Below are 20,408 nucleotides of genomic sequence, written 5' to 3'. Positions count from 1 at the left end.
GGATTACAGCATTTAGGCAGACATTAGATAGAATTTCTGTAGCCCCACTATGGGGAACTGGCATGCATGCATGCAATAAAATAACAGACGCAATAGTATTCTTTGCACATTTTATTTGTCTCCGATTTCTTCCGGGCTGCTTGGTTGGGACCAAGAATATCGCTTCCAAGGAATGAAGTAGTGAGTACCGACATCTCATGTGAGTGGCAGTGACCGCCTTGCACACACCTTGTCGCAGCATGCAAATCAGATGCTTTGACGCGCTGTTCAGCCTGCAGAAGTGCCGCAGGCTCCCAAGTGATGTAGATTCCTCTGGCTCACAAAATCGTGACATCCCTAAACAAGAAGAAATGTTCAGTTTACTGTAAAGTTAACCCTGCTGAAACTGTAAACTTGTGACATTGTGAAAAGTCTCGTACGAACAGCTACATGAAGCTGCATGGTTGCACAAATACCCGATTATTACATCACAGGCAGTTAACATGTAAATGGAACTGGAGCAAACATGAATCTACTATAAAAAACTTCACACAAACGCACGTCTGTACCAAGTCAAATGCGAATTGCACAACCAGAAAACTCCTTAACACATGATAAGCGCTCGAAAACCTAATTTATTTATGCGGTGCAACAAAGCCCTGCCCCAAAGGACGATGCATTGAAAAAGAACAGACTCCCTCTTTTTCAGGTGAGAAAACAATTTTTTCCATTAAAGATAGATACTGTTGTTGAAATCTCGGAACCATTTACAAATACACGAAAACACATGACACCCAACGCAAGAAATACAGGCTGTCTGAAGACACTATATAAATAAAAGAACTTGCATACAAGCTAAAATCTGGCCATGCGTCGTACACAGCAATCGGGTGCCATCTCGCGCAGCCGTTAGCTGTGAAGACGACAAATCGACGTACCTCTAGAAATGGCTATACGATTTCTCGCTGAAAAATTACGTACAGAAATAGTAACTTTCCCTGCTTGAATTTTTGCGCCTATTCAAATCAAGCAGTCCCCGGCGCAAGGAAACTTCACAGCAGAAAGCAAATAGTCGATAGATTTTGGCAACATCACGTTTTAGGGCAATTTTCATCAAACTTCGCTAAATGCGCCCTGCGACAAGAACGAACATTCGAAAAGCACGATCATTTTTGTCACGTTACTAATCACATTGTTACTCGTACAGAAATGCCCACTTCACGGACTACAAAAATGCGCGCACGCGCCGGACTTACCTTTCTAGGCGTGCTCGGTAAACGAGTCTCCGTGACAGCTGCTGCCGCATCGCACAGGTACCGCAGGAAGGACAGTCGGTGCACGGTGCCTCCAGCGTCAACAGCGTAGAATTGCAGATGAACTACAGCACGTGATAGCACAACTTTCAAAAAATTCTTCCGCGCACTGTGATGGAATGCGAGCGCAGCGAGAGTACCATCGGCTTTTCATGAGCCGGTAACAAAGAAAGCGCGACCGGGTCATAACTACGATAATTGGCATCGGCACACCACACGGAAAAATCTGAGAGCTACGTTATGCAGTCACAGGGGTTTTGGATCATTAATACACACAAAAATCACCACAATTCCTCCCGGCACGGCATGTTCACTACCTCATCGGTCGCCGTCACTGCGGCGTGCACGTGGCGTGCACTCGTGCACGCCTTGACTTGTCGGTGACCAGGTGCAGACGGGAAAATATACTCACCCGTAATTTTACCGGTGCTCGCGGCCAGCGCCTCCTGGGGGCCGGCGCCGAAAGCAACCACGCAGTCGGTGGTCGGATGGATGGTGTCGGCGTCGCGCGGTAGATATGTCCTTAAATTCAGGCTGCGGTTCGAGCAATAGTATAACTGCTGCATTTAATGTACGTTATGTAACACGCCAGTATTACCTTATTACCTTATTAATTATTAATTATCTATTTTAATGTCTTATTTTATTTTTATTATTTTATAATTATTAATTACCTTATTTCAATTAGTATTAAATAATTGATTTATATAACTGCCATTATCAGACTGTTCTTGTAGCAATCGGTGACAAAGTTTTCAAAATGTTAAAATGGCAAAACAGAGCGCAATGATAAAATGTGTCATGGTTCAGGATGCGCACACGTGTGTGTGTGTGTGATTCGTGGGTGGCTGAAAGGTGAAGCCGATTTAACTGTTATTTATAAAATGTGTCATGTAGAATATATATATATATATATATATATATATATATATATATATATATATATATATATTTATATATTTGGCATGGATATTACATACAAGTCTACTTACTTGCCGTCCACACAGTGTCTGCAGACAATATGCAGACAATCTGTAGACTAGCTCTACATGGAGGTGACTGGTGGGTGACTCATGGGTGACTGAAAGGTCAGACCTATTGAACCGTAATTATAAAATGTGTCATAATGTGTCATGGTTTAGAATATGTATATATATGCGTTTATATATAGATATACATCTACACACACACACACACTCGCTGGGCATGCATATTACAGACAAGTCTACTTGCAGTCCGCACGGTTTGTGCAGACATTCTGCAGACTAGGTCTACGTGGAGGTGACAGGTGGGTGACTCAAGGGTGACTGAAAGGTCAGACCTATTGAACCATAATTATAAAATGTGTCATGGTTCAGAATATGTATATATATATGCGTTTATATATATATATATATATATATATATAGATATACATCTACACACACACACACACTCGCTGGGCACGCATATTACAGACAAGTCTACTTGCAGTCCGCACGGTGTCTGCAGACATTCTGCAGACTAGGTCTACGTGGAGGTGACTGGTGGGTGACTCATGGGTGACTGAAAGGTCAAAACTATTCAACCGTAATTATAAAATATGTCATGGTTCAGAATATGTATGTATATATAGATACATATACATATTTACACACACACTCACTGGGCACGCATATTACAGACAAGTCTACTTGCAGTCCGCACGGTGTCTGCAGACATTCTGCAGACTAGCTCTACATGGAGGTGACTGGTGGGTGACTCATGGGTGACTGAAAGGTCAAAACTATTCAACCGTAATTATAAAATATGTCATGGTTCAGAATATGTATGTATATATAGATACATATACATATTTACACACACACTCACTGGACACGCATATTACAGACAAGTCTACTTGCAGTCCGCACGGTGTCTGCAGACATTCTGCGGACTTAGTCTACAGAAAGGTCGAGTCTACAGATAGGTGACAGGGGTGACTGATAGGTGACTCATGAGTGACTGAAAGGTCAAACCGATTTTTGTAAGGGCACACACACGCAAACACACACGCACACACACACAAACGCACACACGCACGCACACACACACACAAACGCACGCACGCGCGCGCACACAAACATGCGCACACGCACGTACGCATGCGCGCACACGCACGTACGCATGCGCGCACACACGCACGTACGCATGCGCACATACACACACACACGCACACACACATACTCACAGAGAGAGAGAGAGAGGTTTATATAACCGCACTGATCAGCATCCCTGGAGACGTTCCCTTTTTGCTAAAAAAGTGCGCAACATAACGCTCATAAAGACGCCCCTAAGTTTTTGTTTTGCATGCACAAAGACAGTAAGAGACAACAGGCCATGGAAGACCAGACGACGAAAGAAAGCGACAGCAGACAACCCTAGAGAAAGAAATTCAACAAGAGGGGACGCTCAGCGAAGACTGGCAACAGAAAATACGTCACGCTAGTATTGATGCCGTCCGTTAGCTGCCGCGAGCACCGGAAAAAAGAATGTGAAATGAAGGTAAATACATTTATTTATTTAATTTTTATTCTTTCCTGCTAAAACTAAAAAGTTGTGTGTATATACAAGCTAACGGCACACCAGACGCGCCACCGAAGCGAGCGAGGCCGGCTGCGCATGTGATGCGCGCCTTTCCGGCAACCCGTCTCTTTTTTCTCTTTTTATTTTTTTATGTGGCCTGGTTCGTTGGGCACCCGGCGTGTGCTTGCGTTCCTTCTGCACTTCGACATGGCACCACAAAACTATTGCACTACGGCAAGGTGAGAAATTTTGCTTGACGGTCTGCGACGCATTTCAAGCAATTTAGGCTTACGGCACGGAGTTACAGAACCGAGACTTGTGACGCAGTTAGCGAAAAACAGCTCCGCCGTCCTGGCGCAGTTCATTTGACTTAATGACTCGTACTGGAAGATGTTTGCTACGCTTTCTATGGGGCTCAACATTATTGTGGCTTATTTTGATAGTTTTTGGGCACGCTCGCCGCACCCGGCTTTGGTAGCAGTTAGCGAAAGGCAGCTCGGCCGCGCGACGCAGTTAGTTTCGGGTGTAGTGAATCTTACTGGTACAAGTTCGTGACGCTTTCTCTTGCACTCAACATTATTGTAATTAATTTCCTTATTTCTTGAGACACTTTTGAAGCCTGCACGTGTGACGTAATTAGCAAAGAGCAGCTCGACCATGGTGACATAGTTCGCCATGTACTGAATCTTAGGGGGAGAAGCTTGTGACGATTTTTATGGCACCGCAACAACACATACCTTCATTTGGTGCTCACCCTTGTCGAAAACGCGACGAGCGATTGCCAAGAGGGATAACAACGGAGTGTGTTGCTTGCGCTGGAAGAACGCGTAAAAGTTAACGGCGAGAAGCTCAAGAACTTGACATTTCTGTCTTCAGAGCGACTGAAAACAGGCTTTGCACCCAAGAATTTGCCTTGAGTGCGAGTAGAAGGCATCCTGCGAGTGTCTAAAATGGTCTGGCTGAGAGCCTGTGTTGGGGTCAAATCTCTGTGCGTAGCGTACCATCGCGTCGGCTAGTGCCAAATTGGGTCGGAAATGCGCAATAGCACGTGTACTGGTGCTCTTAAGGTGCAGGGAATAATGCCCAGGTATAGAAGAATGCTTGGAAATCGGATGTTTCCTTCATATTTTCTGGTATTGTTTGGGATGTTGGGTATCATCTGCGCCATGTATGTAAAAGCGAATTGCTTTCGTTTGTAATACGACTCATTCACCACCTTCACACGTCTCGCCTTTACACGCAGTTTTCCTATAAGGTCTAAATATCAAAATGACGCATGCTTGCAATTTATTTTTTTCAGCTGAAGCCATCCGATGGAGCGTCGTGCGATAACTACGTACTGCTGCTTACCTACTGCCACAACATTGGATGAATGCACTAAAAGACTGAGTCAAGCATATATAGAGCAAAATAAACATTCCCTCATTTCACAGGGTGTCTTACGCGTCTACCTTATGAAATCGCGCGTGGCACAAATACAATGAAAACTTGTAAAGATCGTTCGCAATCATTTTTACTAAATAATACAACGACTTTTCACGAATACCGCGAGTGGTTATGCAGCAGAGGCATATATCACATATATATATATATATATATATATATATATATATATATATATATATATATATATATATATATATATATATATATATATATATATATATCCGCACCGATCAGCGCAGCCGGCGTAACGCGTGCGAGCTGGCATTCGAAACGCGCGCGCCCTAAAGCGAAACCGGAAGTCTGGTTCAGGTTAGTGCCGGAAGCTTGCATGGTGCGCTACAGTCACTTCGGCCGTTGAGCTCTATGAGAGTGTTCGCTTTTGTTGTTGTCACCAATAAACTCCTATCATCATCAACATGAGACAACAGTCATCGTCATCTTATGATTGACTGAGGATGCTTCTTCTGAATCCCCGACTAACATCAGTCCTGCGCGAAATGACGTGACTCACGTCTTTCAGTCGCTTCGTGCGATATTCTTTCTATAGTTTCCTCCTATTACTTAAGAAACCCTTCATAGGCGTTTGTGAATTCAGCGAAATAATTTTCTTCCAGCCGGTGACGGTACTCCACTGCTCTGCGATTACTGCGCAGTAGTCAGGTGAACATGATGGCATCAAAAATCCGATCACAGTGGCCTGGTATCGCGAAATGAACAATGTGGGGCGTGCACGACGGTAAGCGCGGTCACTAAAACGCGTCGTATCAGCAAGGTCAGCATCTACGGCGCTCGAATTATGCTGCCTTCTGCGCTCTCCCGGCGGTGCACAGTTCGATCACTTAATTCCGTGCGTTTGGACGAAGCTACGACATTTGTGCGTAATGGGCTGTCAAGGACAGCATAAAATTAGGTTGGGTCATGAAATCGGGAAATTTGCAAGCATAACTTGGAATCATCTAGCACAGGTCAGGGTGTTAGGAATGGCCGTACGGGGTGGCAACGTGCCAGCTTTCAGCCCGCTGCACGTGTTCCAAGCCCCCCAGACGAGGCGCCTTCCGAGAACTGCGGATGACCGGCAGCCATGTGGCGCGCGGTCAGCTCTGGAATGTGGTACGCCGCCGCGCCACCCGGGACGGAGCATAGTTCTACGAAGCCCTCGGTCGACGACACCGCGAGCTATGCTGTACCGAGAGTTCTACAAAGCCCTCTGACGTCGACTCCGGAGCCTTTGTGTGTGGTCTCGAACTTGTGTGCATTAGTGTGTGTGGGCCATACTGCGGGGCGGCGGCAAGTTTACAATGATTGGACGAACATTCCCGACCACTCGTGCTCCGTCCACGCCGAACGATCACGTCAAGCGGAGAGCTTGACGTCATTCTACATCTGCTTGACAGCCGTAGGATCCTCCGACGAATCTCATAAGGGGTAATCAGAGATCGCTGGGAGAGGCCTTCGTCCTGCAGTGAACCTAAAAGTACGCTCATGCCCTTTTACAGCATCCAAAACTCGTCCGGAATTTTGACGGACCGTTACTATTAAGCCGCAGTTTGCTTCGTACTGCGAGGCCGCAGTCGCACGTTTACAGAACGGTGTCGGGCACCGCTTGGACATACCATACTGATGAACGTACGGGCGCTGGGCCCCTTGCCTTGTGGCCATATGAATTATATATTATAGAGCTTTTCTTATTGCAGTAATTGTTGTCGAAACAAAGACATTTAGTAGCTTTGTAATATACAGTGGTGGTGGTGGTGATGTATACAGGCGCGGCAGCCTGGCAGACCTTGCCGGCAATTGATCCGACTCAGCGTCTCTTTCTTCTCCAAATCAAGGCAGGCCTGTCTCTCGTAGAGAAGTGAGAATAATTCGTAACACTTCCACTGCAATTCTTTTGACGGCCGTGCGGTGAACGGGTGAGCGCGGTTCCGCTTGTCGGCACTGTAGCAGACGCCCGGAAAAGGAAGCTGTCGAATGGGGGTGTGCAGCGATTTGGCCGTAAGAATATAGACTCAATTGCATATACATGATGTGCGGTCGGGCTATCAGTTGACCGCGCTGCTTTCATTTATTGTCGTTTAATCCGAGTTTTGCTTCCTCCTCGCTTCCTTACGACGTCAAGAGTGCGCTGCCACTTCGGTTGCACCCTTATCTCAGCCTAAGAACTTTTTGACTAGGAAATTAAGTACAAACAGCGCAGCTTAGTGAATTCCGCCCCTGATATTCTGCGACAGCCGCAGCACAGTGCGACGTGTTGCTTTAATAGTTTGCATGTTACCGGCACCCCCGGTGGCTGAGTATAAGAAAAATTACATAGGGGGCAGGACCGGAATAAAATTTACAAAATGTACACTGAGAGAAACAAAGAGGTGAATTGCAAGAACATAAACCTGATCAGGACTACAATTTACAGTATTACTATCAACAAATAAATACAAAATCGGCGTACAACAGAACCTTTAAATTATGTAAAGAAAGAACAGAACAAAATAGAGAAAAATATAATCGGGAGACCCAAATGAACATGAAGTACATATATCGGTGCTCTAAAAAGGCACATGTAAAAAATTTAAACAGACCCAAAAAGCAAAAGAATACATAAAAAGAACCATTTATAAACAAAACGACTAAAGGCAACGGCAAGCATGTTAATAGCAAAACATAGGAAAAACAGTAATAAGAATAAATAAATAAAACATTTGCGACCATAATTGCGTCACTGCGTTGAAAGCAAATGTTTAAGGGATTTTTGAAGGCATAGAACTTATGTTTGATAGTAAGCGATTCCATAAAGATATGCCAGAAAAAGATGACGTTAGTTTACCATAATTGGTACGAACATGAGGCAGTAAAAATTTCAGTTAAGGGCAAACCTAATTCTACTGTAGTTATGTAAATCATTTAAGTCAACGAATTCGTAAAGCAATCGGTTGTTAAGTAACTTGAAAAAGATTGTGAAGTTATATTGAAACAAGTTCACAGTCGTTAAAATGAAGTTCTGACGGAGCAAAATGGATGCATTTGACTGTCGAGGACTGCTAGTAATGATATGAATGGCTCGATTTTGTAAATGCTGAACTGATGACAAGTGACATGTGCACGTGTTACCTCAGGCAGCGATTCCATAGTCAATATGACTATGAATAAAAGTGAAGTGATAAAAGAGCCTTGTGTTAAAATAAGGCGCATGCTTTTATTAGAGCGCGAATGCCAAATGCCTTTTTTTGCCTAATATTGGTAATGTGAGAGTCAAATTTGAGGTTAGCGTCCAAGGGAACACCGAGGAATAAAACCAGGTCACCGGCTTGAATTTGATGAGCACGAAGTGTTAACGCTAGTGGAGAAGTTAGGACCCTGTGACCACTACTGAATATTATATATTTAGTTTCCCCGGGATTAAAAATTAGGTAATTACAGCGACACCATTATATAACGTCAGTTAGCGCAGCATTTAACTTTGGTGTTAATGAGATTAATGACGTATATGATAATGATAAGGTGGTGTCGTCGGCGTATAAAACGCAGTGAGATGAATGTGAAAGGTCGGGTAGGTCATTAATGTAAATAATAAATAGTAATGGACCAGGAATAGACCCCTGGGGCACACCTAAGTTAATTATGTTAGTTTGAGAAAGGGTACCAGCTACAGAAACCACGTACTGCCTATCCAACAAACGGCTTTTTATAGAGTTAAATTGCGATTAGTAATACCGTATGTTTAAAGTTTAGTAAACAAAATGCTGTGATTAATCGTGTCAAAAGCGTTGGTGAAATCTAAAAAGACAGAGCCAAAGAATTTACCACAATCTATAGACTTCATAATGAAATCGCTTAAAGAGAGCAATGCTAAGCAAGTAGAACTTTCGGAACGAAAACCGAACTGACAGGGATTCATTATATTACATTTTTCAAGGTAGTTATTTGAACGTTTAACCAATAAATGTTCAATAATTTTACCTAAAGAGAAAAGAATAGATATTGGTATGTAGTTAGAAATTAGGTCTCTGGCACACTTCTTAAATACCGGAATAAGCTTAGCCTTATTTAGATATAGAAGGAAAGTGCCGGATTCGAAATTGCGATTAGTTATGAGACATATTGGTTCAGAAATAATATTAGCAACTAACTTTAAATGGTGTGCGCAAATGTTATCTAAACCCGAGGTTGTGTTTTTCTGGCTACAAATTGTTAAATACACCTCTCGAGCAGTAACAGGGGAAAGAAGAAATTAGTGAGGAGATCTAGTCAAGGTTGGCTGAGTGACTGTGTTGTTATTTATTTGTGGCAGAGCAAAATAATCTTTAAAGGCATTGGTAACATGATTGGGCTCTTGGTATGTTGTACCATTCGGGTTAATTTTGGAGCATTGTTGAGGCGCAGAAGATTTCTTAATAAATTCGTTCAGAAGCTTCCAATGTTTTGTTTTATTATTGCTGTTCACTAAATTCATTTTCATAATAGCGCCTGTTAGCCTGTTTAAGTATCGTGTTAAGAATATAACAATATTTTTTATAACGCAGGGCCAACTTCGAGTTAAAAGGTTGCCTTTTAGTTTTTCTGTATAGGTTATCTTTCTTCCTTAAGCTAGTCAGTCATGCGGACGTCATCCACGGGTTGCAGGCATTCTTATATTTCTTCTTACACCTAACGGTCCGGGTGCGCATTGAAACGGCATGTAAAAACAACGTAGACAATTTCTCAACTGCTACTGCCGGATTTTCCAACAGATTGACCTGAGTCCAATTAGTATTGGTAATGGTATCAATAAATGTATCTGGGTAAATACTGATGTACTGAAAGAAACGTTGGTGATTGGCACTAGACTGTAAAATGTAACGAAAATGGGAAAATGATCGGTTATATCAGTACGCACTACTCCAGACACAGGGAGTAGTGTGTCGGGAGTTCTTTTTTTCGAACGATAACTTGTTAAATATGACGGGCAGAGCAAGCAGGAAATCTGTGACAGAAAATGGTTCAGCTTCGAACTTCGAAAACAGCTGGTTTACACGTGTGATTGAAAACAAAAAAAAAACAAAGAATCCGAAGCTAATCGTGTATGAGCGTCAGTCATTGTAAACATGCGCCACTGTACACGTTCCGGGTGCATCACTTGTTCAACAGTGTTATCGAAAGACGGCGGACATAAGCTTCGTCGCACGATTTCATTTGAGCATCTTCAATGATTTCTCGCATGCTGTGGGTTACCGAACAGGGCATACACTACTGATTAAGATCGCTGGCTATCAGCTACGCTCGGTCAGTGGTTGTGGCGTTGAGCTGCTGGCCATGCTGTCGAGGGTTCGATACCGGCGGCTGCATTCCGACTGAGAACGAGCACGAAAACGCCCGTGTAGGGGCATTAGGTGCTACCGCAGGTAAAAAAACAACTCTGGAGTCTCCCACTATGACGTGCCTCGTAATCTGATCGTGATTTGAACTTTTATCACTGGCTTTTGCATGCTCTTTTTTTGCGAAATCTGACTTGCAGAAGGAGGCTTATTCCCCGTGTGATAGTAGCAGATACTTTTCTTCACTTCAGATTGTGCAAAAATGAGAATATCAATGAAATGAAAATAAAAGTTATATTGCATGAGAAGTGTAGCGGTAGTCACCAAGCTTTACAATTCTTACGCAAATCGCAGGTCAGCTAAAATTAATGATACAATGGTGCCCTCTTTCTGCCGAGCTACTTGAATTGAAAACATTCTGTGCTTAGCCACTCCCTGTTCCTTCTTGCACTCCTTATCGGGGCACGCCATGTTAGTACTATAATGTGCCGCTTACACGTGTGTTCCTGTGGTGGATAAGATGATAGCAGGTGTTTAATTACATTCGTGATACAGACTGGTCAACCATTACCTTTATGAAAGTGAGGCGCTTGACGGCCGTCTACTGGATGCGGCTTTGTTATCGCATCAATAGGTTGAGAGCAGCGAAGCATTATGTTCGCATGTTAATTATCGATTTCTTGCTTGAATGAGGTGTAAAAATACGGGTAACAACCGAATTCAACTGGCGCACCGATTCGGGCGGCCTGCACCGAACTTGTCTTTCCGCATCGCGGTCGTTGCGGAAGTTGGCTGGCACATCGAAGGAGGCCACGTCAGGTAGTTCCGCTTCATCTTCTGCAGTAGCCGGCGTTCGGATACGCCAGAGAAGGTTATGCTACCTGTCTCTTTAGACGATTTCCGTGCCAGTAAAGTTGCTACGACTCGAAATGAAGTTGCGCTTGACCATAAACAGCGATTAAGCGCAGAGTACATTCTCGAGTACTACCATGTGCCAACTCCAGGACTCGAGATCAGTGAACGTGGTGTGTGTATAAGGGTTAGATTCTATTCTGAAGAATTGTTGGCTCTCCCGTAATCGAGAGTAGATGTAAGCATGAAATAGCAACCGGCAAATCAGATTGCTTGGAGATGACACTAGCCGCAATCTTAAAATGGGTGTAGTGCATGTTCGCAGCGGCACACCACGCCACACTGTGCACCAGTCCATATGGACGCTGCCCATCTAGAAGAAGAAAACCAGCCTGAATGCTGCACGCCAGGCAGTGAAAGATGCCAGGAAGAAAGAGCGCACTGCCCAGCTAGAAGAATAGAATCGCCTGAAGGAGGAGCCACGCAGCGTGACGCCATGTCTCGAGGCGACGCAAAACCCCCACCGCGGAACTCACGGACCACTGGCGTTCAAACGAGCACAGGCAACCTTGTTTCTGCGCCAAAAGATGACGATTAAGTATATGGTGCCCTGCCTCTGCCTTTCGAACGTCGCTATTTGAAATGACAAATGAAATTTCAGCGTACTAGAAGAGACAGCTTAAGTGATATTGTGAACAAAGATTAGGAAGAACTTGGAAGTAATAATTTTGGTAACTTATTTGAGCAGTAACTAGCGTATGTAATGCGATCCTATACAAAGGGCGGGGGGCCAGAGACCGCACTCAAGGTTTGACTGGTCGCCCGGTTGATCTCATTTTGTTCTCGCAACTTACCCGGGTGTTCTCGTTTTAGTTCCCGGACAAGGGAACTGGTTCCATGAGGCTGATTAAGAAAAATAGATTTATTACAATTCATTGCGAGAACCTGATCTTATAACTCGATACCATCTGTTCGCATCATTGTACAAATCCCACCCGTGAACTGTGGCGCTACCAATGGTAGAAGAAATAAAAAATAATCATGTTCGCAAGATTAATTGTGCTGTTGAGCTAGGCGGTTTCACATAGGGCTATTTTCCAGTGTCGGAAACTGGACAACCACATAAACGGGACAAGACACAGTACTTTGTCTTGTCCCGTATGTATCGTTGTTGTTGTTGTTGTGTGTATGTGTGTGTGTGTGTGTTGTGTGTTGTGTTGTGTTGTGTGCGTGTGTGTGTTTGTGTGTTTGTGTGTGTGTGTGTGCATGTGTTTGTGTGTGTGTGTTTGTGTGTGTGTATGTGTGCGTGCGAGCGCGCGCACGCGCTGGAAAAATAGCACAAAGGAAGATGTCTGTATAAAGAGCCAGGTTAGTGACTTGTATTTCTTGCTTTCAACACGCACGCTGAGCTAAGTGATGCACAGGGACAGAGCCGAGTACTTCTTGACATGTAGATCGTAGATGGTGGTACGGCGCAATTAACCATCAATGCTACGCATGTCTACGTTGCTTCGTTTTGTACACTATTTTTCATCTGTCTTCTACTACCCGCCGTGGTTGCTCAGTGGCTATGGTGTTGGGCTGCTGAGCACGAGGTCGCGGGATCGAATCCCGGCCACGGCGGCCGCATTTCGATGGGGGCGAAATGCGAAAACACCCGTGTGCTTAGATTTAGGCGCACGTTAAAGAACCCCAGGTGGTCAAAATTTCCGGAGTCCTCCACTACGGCGTGCCTCATAATCAGAAAGTGGTTTTGGCACGTAAAACCCCAAATATTATTATTATCTGTCTTCTACTGGGAGTTCCGGACGCTTAATAACAGTCGAAAATGCTTTGGTCTAGCAAAGATGTACGCCAAGCGAGCTTGGCTCCTATTGCTTGATTTGTCTGAAGAAGTTGTGGATGAAAAATAGTATCAGGGCAAAAATTCAAAAGAGGTCAATAAAGATTTTGTCAGAGTTACTAATAGCACCAAATCTTCTAAACAATGCCACTAAGACTTACGCTGATGTTCGTAAAACAGTAATCCGAGGACCATCATATGTGATGCTATCGAGAGTGAGCCAGCATATTCATTTGTAACTACACCTCTATGGCCTCGCTCCCACTGAAAACAAGCGAGGTTAAAATGCGAGGCTAAAAGACAGGACGCTTCTAATGCATTTGATAAATATATTGCGTGGTTGACGAAGAGTAAACAGTCCGAGAGTCTGTTGTATTTATGGCTGATCACAAAGAAGGCAGGTAACTTACGCGGAGCTAAAGCAACCGTCCGCGATTCGACGTGAGAGTGCAAGAGGGAGATCAACTTTATTTTACAGACAGCCGGTACGTGCCCCCATCCATTCCCCACTCGTGGGTAACCTGGACCACTCCACCGGAACAGCTCAGCCTTGTGCTCCGGCGACTCATTGTGCCTAAAGTTCATCATATCCACGGAATTAGCCGATTTCATCTTGAATGATGAGCGTGAAGTCAGGTAGACGAATTCAAAAGACTGATTCAGGAATGATGACAACACGCCCTTGCCTGCGCTTTTTTTTTCCACAAAAAACAAACTGAAGCATCAGTCGCAATCACAGTCTGTATGTGAAGTTGGGCGAGGTCGTCGTCCCTAGGCACTGAGAGGGAAAATTTCGGCTTTATTTGAAAAGGCATCATCAAGTTCCTTGTTAGTGTGGTCATTCAGTGTTACCCTCGGGGACGGGGGCCTTCATGGGCGCCAAAGTCGTTTCCACGAAAATCACTTTTGGGCAATGCAAACGAGTTAAAATATTCGGCCGGCTCGTGAATGAAATTGCAGCTTCTCCATGAAATTAATTGGGACCTTCTCTGTGGAGATGCATATATACTTTTTAAAGTTTTTTACTGAAACGATGCCGAACCGACCGCAATGGGAGACAGGTTTGTCTCCGACCAATTTATTAAGCGTAGTAAGGTCAGATATTGGGCCATTTGGTTTATCATCATGAGGTTTTGCATCATAGCGCTTGTCCACATGTCTCTCTTTCTTTGCGTAAGTGTTTTACTTCGCGCTGCTATGCCCTTACAGTTTATGAAATCTCAAGGCACGAGCGTAGAGACTCTCCTTATAGGAAAACAAGGGACCAAATTTTGTATTATCTAGATTCGCAGGAAAACAAAACGCGGCTGAATCGGGTGAACACGTATTTGGCAAGTCATGAGGAGGATATCCTTATCAGTAGCAATTGTCACTGAATACCCACAGCATGAAAAACAGTGCATACCTCCTTAAGTGCAATGTGCTAAATATGCGGGCGACAGTAAAGTTTTTTGTTGCATATAAAGACCAGATATTGACATTTCGAAGGTGAGGAAGAACTTCTCAGTTAGGCACTTAAATTTGTACAGGAAATGTTATAGGAAGAACTAGGGGCGCACTTTTGCTGAAATTAAGAGGCAGGTTACTTACACAAAACAAAGCTTTGAGAGTACTCAGATGATAAGACTGAAAAATTTGTCATAGCTGGTGCACTTCACCTAACCGATAGAAAAAATTCAGGGTCCTTGGCGCATACGTACTTCTGCATAACATGTTGTGAAAGAACCAAACTTGGTAAAATAATAAATAATAGTGGGATTATGTAACTGAAGCAGACCTGCCTGATGAGCTCACCTCACTGTTAGATCTCCGCTTCCGCCTTGTTAACTTCAAGTAGGCAAAACAGTTTACAGTCCAGGACAAATCCCACCCTAGGAACACGCGAGTCGGCACCCAATCATGGTAACACATGCCTGCTTCTCGCTGCTTTTCACTTCTTTTATTCTCGCCTTTCCTCGATGGAGATCTTGTTAGAACTACTGAAAATGTGCCACCAATGTGTCAGCTCCTCAGTGCAGTGCCAAACTTAGGAAACCCGGTTAGTGGCGACGCACCACGCATATCATGCTTTTTCGAGAGGTCCACGCACTCCGCCTTACCCGACGTCCTGCTGCAACTATCGGCTTATTGAATCGGCAGTTTTGCGACTTCAGCCATAGAGCTGAAAAACTCAGCAGCCGTAGCGACTAAACCAAAACAGTCACTTTTCGAGAGAGAGAGAGAGAGAGAGAGAAAGCATCTTTAATGAGCGTAAGGATGTCTTGATTTGCAGGAGTGGTTTCCTCTTCACTGCAATCCTTGCGTCGTCTTGGCTGCGACTGCCCTCTCAACCGAGATGATCTGGCCCGAGAGGCGGGAGCTGGGCAGCAGCGTCTCCCACTGTTCTTGGGGTGGGGTGAAGGGGGTAGAGGAGGCAAGTCTGGATTTTGTTTGCAATCTATGAGAATGTGCTGGAGTGTTCCTAGGTGTTCGCAGTATTTAGGTTGTTCGTCATATTGAGTACGGAACATGAGCTGAACGCTTCCTTCGGTGCGAGAACGTGTTGGTTTGCAACAATCTGAGTGTTTCTTGCGTCTTCGTGAGCTGTGGATGCGGTGGTGGGAGTGTTCTACAGTTGAGTATGTAGTGTCGATTGATTTCTTCGTATGCTGCTAGTATAGTGAGCTTCTCCGGGGCCTGGTCGATAATTTCTAGGATCATTTGTGACCGTCTTTCGGCGACCACGTCAGTCACGTGGCCGTCGTGGCTCGCTGGTGCGAATGTTAGTTTTGACGTTTATTAATAATGCAGTGCAATGATCAGAAAAAGCCTTTAACATTACCTAACCCTTGAAAAAATTTCCTTAGATCGCAGTTGTGTCCGTGCCGTACCTATTTGAAGTAGTACGGAATGAAAGTGGTCATTGCCACAATTTTTTGCATGTATTGAAGTGTTGGAGCAAAAAACCAAAAAGAAAAGAAAAAAACAAGCAGGACAGAGGGGGTGGAGGGGGGGGAAGGAGTTAATTAAAGCCCACTGTGACGGTGGCTACAGCAGGAACGCTACAGAAGTCATGCCGAGAATTCGCGAAGGTACATCTAAAATATGGTGCATGACTAATGGCGCTGTCACTCATGTTTTCTGTTATTTTAGACGAAACCGTTAATTCAAAAGGGTGGTTTACTGGGCAAGTTGGCTATGCATCCTTGGCTTTGGCAGCGCGAACTAACGCAGACGGAGGGAAATAGTGTTTTCTTTCCCTCCGTCTGTGTTAGGTCGCACTGCCTAAGTCAAGGACGTTAGTACAAGTTACAGTGAAACAAAAAAAAAATGTGGTGCCTTCAACTGTCTTCTTTCCACGCTACTATCTCTGATCCTAGAGTTTCTAATAATATATTGAACTTAAAGTGACCTTCGCGATTACCCTTCAGCTACAGTTTTGCTCTTCCTTATTGCGAAGGGCCTGAGTCTATGATGTATTTATTATATCAGCGCCTCAGTTTGGACGTTCTTTGACATCTTTTTTTTTCTTTTTTTCCGGGTAGCTTCACCCTGTTTCTGTGAACAGCGAAGCTCGCGTTTGTTTGTTCTCCCTGCGGAGGGTAGATAGCAAATCCGCCGTAGCTCTAATCGCCTCTTTCAGCTCTGCGCTCCGGCCCACTAAGACGTTCTTAAGCTTTCGACTCACGGACACGCGCGCGCATGTACGCTGCCGCATCGGAAGTGGCGAGAGCATGCGCTGCACTGGATGCGTGCATCGCCCCGCCCTCTCACGAGCGACTGCGGAGGACCGAGCAGCCTGCTGCTTCCCTCGACCCGTCAGCGCTTGACGTCGTCCCGCCGTCGTTGTCCGTTCGTTCTTTGCAAAAGCGGCTTTTCGTCTCTCGCAGGTCCGATCCAATTTGAGTTCTGAGCTGCTCTTCAGGCAAAAGCGTTCTGGCAGGCAACACCTGGGGAGTTCAGGTGGAGCTTTTGGCGCCCACTGGGTGAGTGCAGCGAAATCCCCATTAGCGAAAGGTAGGCCGCGTCACTTCTGGGGCGTTACTTTTTCTCTTGCGTAAGGAAGTGGCTAAAGCTAACGTCTAGGTGCTTCGCTTTCTTAGTGTGCTTCTCTATCGAGAATTGCTGAGAGAATCCACTTTCCGGGGCGACACCCATTGCACTACTTCTTTTTTCTTTTTTCTCTAGAAGAGAACAAATCTTTTTTTTCATTGGGAAACGGGGTCGCGTGACGCGTGATTCGTCGCAGACTAAAGCTGACAGAAAAAAAAATCAAGCAAAACACATTCTATAAGCGGTGCCTGGTAGTGATTAGTCGCGAGTGCAGAAGTGCCAGACAGTTGTAGCCCTTAGTAGTTTGACATTGTGATGCATGTCCAGAAAAAAGCCCTTCTGAAAAAAGCCCCCCATAAAAAACTGCTGGACTACGAAGCCAGGTTCATGGAGCTTCACAGCAAAGCCTTGGCACTCGGGCTGTCTCCGAAGGAGCTGTGTGAACTGCCTAGCGTAAAACGACTTCAGCGTGTAGGCACATCTCCCTGTGTCTTAGCGCGGCTGCTCGGCCAGCTCGCTGGCTTCATCCGAAACGTGAAGCCCTCTCGCCGGTGTGTGAGGTTGCTGCTTGCGTTACTCGTGGTTGGAGTGGTCTTTCAGTTTTGGCGCTACAGTCTTCTTTCCCAAAAAGGCTGGGTCTCTTTATTTGTCGAGAGGCACAAGCTTGAATCCGAGCCATGCGTCGTGGACATGCCGGGTAAAATTCAGAACGCCATGATGCCACCTGTCGACTGCGACATCTGCAAGGACCTCAAGAAGGTTTCTAGAAGGTCGTCACTGAGCCAATACGACTTCGAGACAAAGCAAGTATCCCGCTTTTTACACTTCTGTATTTCTTTATTCAACTAAAATTTGTGAAAACCTTCGTGGCAGAAAATTATAGCATGCAGGTATTCGTGACCTTTTTCTTTTATCGTCGTGCATTCTCTTAATGAACGTTGCGTGCTGTCATGATATTTATTATCATATCTGTGCTCATGCCCTAATGACAATCTACTTGAAAAACCTACATTGACAGTACTATTTATGCCGCAGACCAGTTCGCAAAATGATTTTACGAATCGTAGAAGTATGCTGTGTTCATTTCACTACCGGATGAGGAGAGAGGAAAGAAGGATAAATCGGAAAGACTAACCAGTGACCTTAAAAGCGTGCGGGGATCCTGGCTACGGCGGCCGCATTCCGATGGGGGCGAAATGCGAAAACACTCATGTACTTAGATTTAGGTGTACGTTAAAGAACCCCAGGTGGTCGAAATTTCCGCAGTCCTCCACTTCGGCGGGCCTCATAATCAGAAAGTGGTTTTGGAACGTAAAACCCCATAATTTTTTTAAAGTGTGCTGGACGCTTAGTGGTCTTCGATGAAGCTTGCATGCACATGCGCAGATATCTCGGAAAATTCAAGACTGTGCAAGGATACAACAGCTGCGTTAAGTCCGCAATGATAATCTTTGTCTCCGTGTCAAGAAAAGGAAGTTTCTAAAGATACTTCCGACGTACTTTATAAAACAAAAATATGTCAGATGGACCCGCTAAGTTTTCTTATGTACACGTTGCACGTTCTATCACGCTCAGTATGAGCTACAAAGCGAAGCGCGTGGCAAAGCGGTCGTGCGTTGTAGCTCGTACTGAGCGCGATAGTACCTTGCTGATTTCCCGAAAAATACTTCAAAATACAATAAATTTCCCTCGCATTGTACGTCACTGTCGCCTGTACGCCGTAATTTACGCCAATATACGGTCACTTCAAAACGCCTCTAAATGCCGTGCCGACACTGAGTATCGTTCAAGTACGCTACTGCCATTGATTCCTACAAATGCTTGCGCACGCCGCGTATACGGCTTATACGACTACATGAGGCAGCATAAAACTACAGGTATTTGTCGACATGGCCGAATACGCTTTTATATTTGTATCCCTCCGCCTAATATGACGCCCTGTTCGATGCCAATCCCCAGGTGCCCTATCCGCTGTCCCTTCAATGTAAACATAGCGAGGTATGCTTGAAACACTGTTCCATGAAAGCAAGAAAGCAAGAAAGAAAGAAAGAAAGAAAGAAAGAAAGAAAGAAAGAAAGAAAGAAAGAAAGAAAGAAAGAAAGAAAGAAAGAAAGAAAGAAAGAAAGAAAGAAAGAAAGAAAGAAAGAAAGAAAGAAAGAAAGAAAGAAAGAAAGAGAACGGGAATAGGATAATCAAATATGAGATGCGAAGCAAGCAGTACGACGAGGACCACTGTCGCGCCGGTTCACGAGCGACGGCTCCATGCGACGCGACACGTAGTTAGCGACAATTTATAATAGCAGTGTTGATGCGTTGAGTCCGTTACTCATGGCTAGTTAACATCTCCGTCAATTAATGGCTGCTTCGCTGCTTCTACTTCGACGTGCTCGAAATTTAGGAACCTACTGCAAACAGCTGCGACACTACTGCTTTTGCACCTATTGCTCAATCGTATTGGTATCAGAGATCGAGCAAGGCCCATCTGAATAGGTCGCGCAGCTTGGAACGAAAAGTGTGCCGAAATCCATTGCCAGAGATGTCGGGTAGTGACCCGCGATTGAAGAACGATAAGGTGAGGGGGGTACAAACACTGAAACTAGAAAACCCATGTGAAAAATAAATGTTCGAAAATTTTTAATCGAAATACGGTCATGCGAATAAATATTCCGTTTCAAATATTTTCGCTGTAATACAACAACAAATATATAGTTTTTTTCTATTTCACAATTATTCGTTCCTGGTGGCCCCTACGAACCAGTGATCCTGGCGTTAGACAAGGCTGTACAAGCCAGGTTGCTGTGTCGTGGGGAATGGCATTGCTCACTTGAACACGGCGGTTTCGTCCTAGTTTTTTTTTTCCATTTTCATTTGTGTTTGTTCAAAGTGTGGCATGCGCTTCACTTCAAATTTTGCGTAGCGAAGCGCATGGCACATGGCATTCATTGGCGAAAGGTGTGAGTGCAGCGTTTTTTTTTTATCGTGCAGTTTTTATTATGTAAGTACGCTGTGTCTCGTCGTGACGATAAATGCGGAACGCTCCGCGAAGTAACGTCGCGCTATGTTTCTTCACTCTCCGCAAACACGTGGCTCTGAGTGTCCGACGAGCAGCAT

At 44.7% G+C, this 20,408-nt stretch overlaps 1 protein-coding gene and 1 long non-coding RNA gene across 4 annotated transcripts in view; one reads left to right on the top strand and one right to left on the bottom strand.

Moving 5' to 3' along the window:
- LOC135900057 (uncharacterized) overlaps positions 1–20,408 on the top strand; it is a 332,823-nt gene that overhangs the window by 171,680 nt on the left and 140,735 nt on the right. For all 3 annotated transcript variants that reach the window (XM_070526745.1, XM_070526743.1, XM_065429490.1), the window contains exon 2: positions 17,135–18,100. In XM_070526745.1, the coding sequence (XP_070382846.1) occupies positions 17,613–18,100 (488 nt within the window). In that variant the 5' untranslated portion in view covers positions 17,135–17,612. The remainder of the gene's footprint in view (positions 1–17,134; positions 18,101–20,408) is intronic.
- Positions 99–1,644, bottom strand: LOC135900097 (uncharacterized). The gene is made up of 2 exons (XR_010563794.2): positions 1,236–1,644; positions 99–336 (listed from the first exon to the last, which is right to left on the bottom strand). It is a non-coding gene; the product is annotated as an uncharacterized lncRNA (long non-coding RNA).

Source organism: Dermacentor albipictus, chromosome 1 (assembly GCF_038994185.2).
Source record: "Dermacentor albipictus isolate Rhodes 1998 colony chromosome 1, USDA_Dalb.pri_finalv2, whole genome shotgun sequence".
NCBI lineage: Eukaryota > Metazoa > Arthropoda > Arachnida > Ixodida > Ixodidae > Dermacentor > Dermacentor albipictus.
Note: the sequence above shows the minus strand (reverse complement) of the source record. Positions and strands in the feature narration are given on the sequence as shown.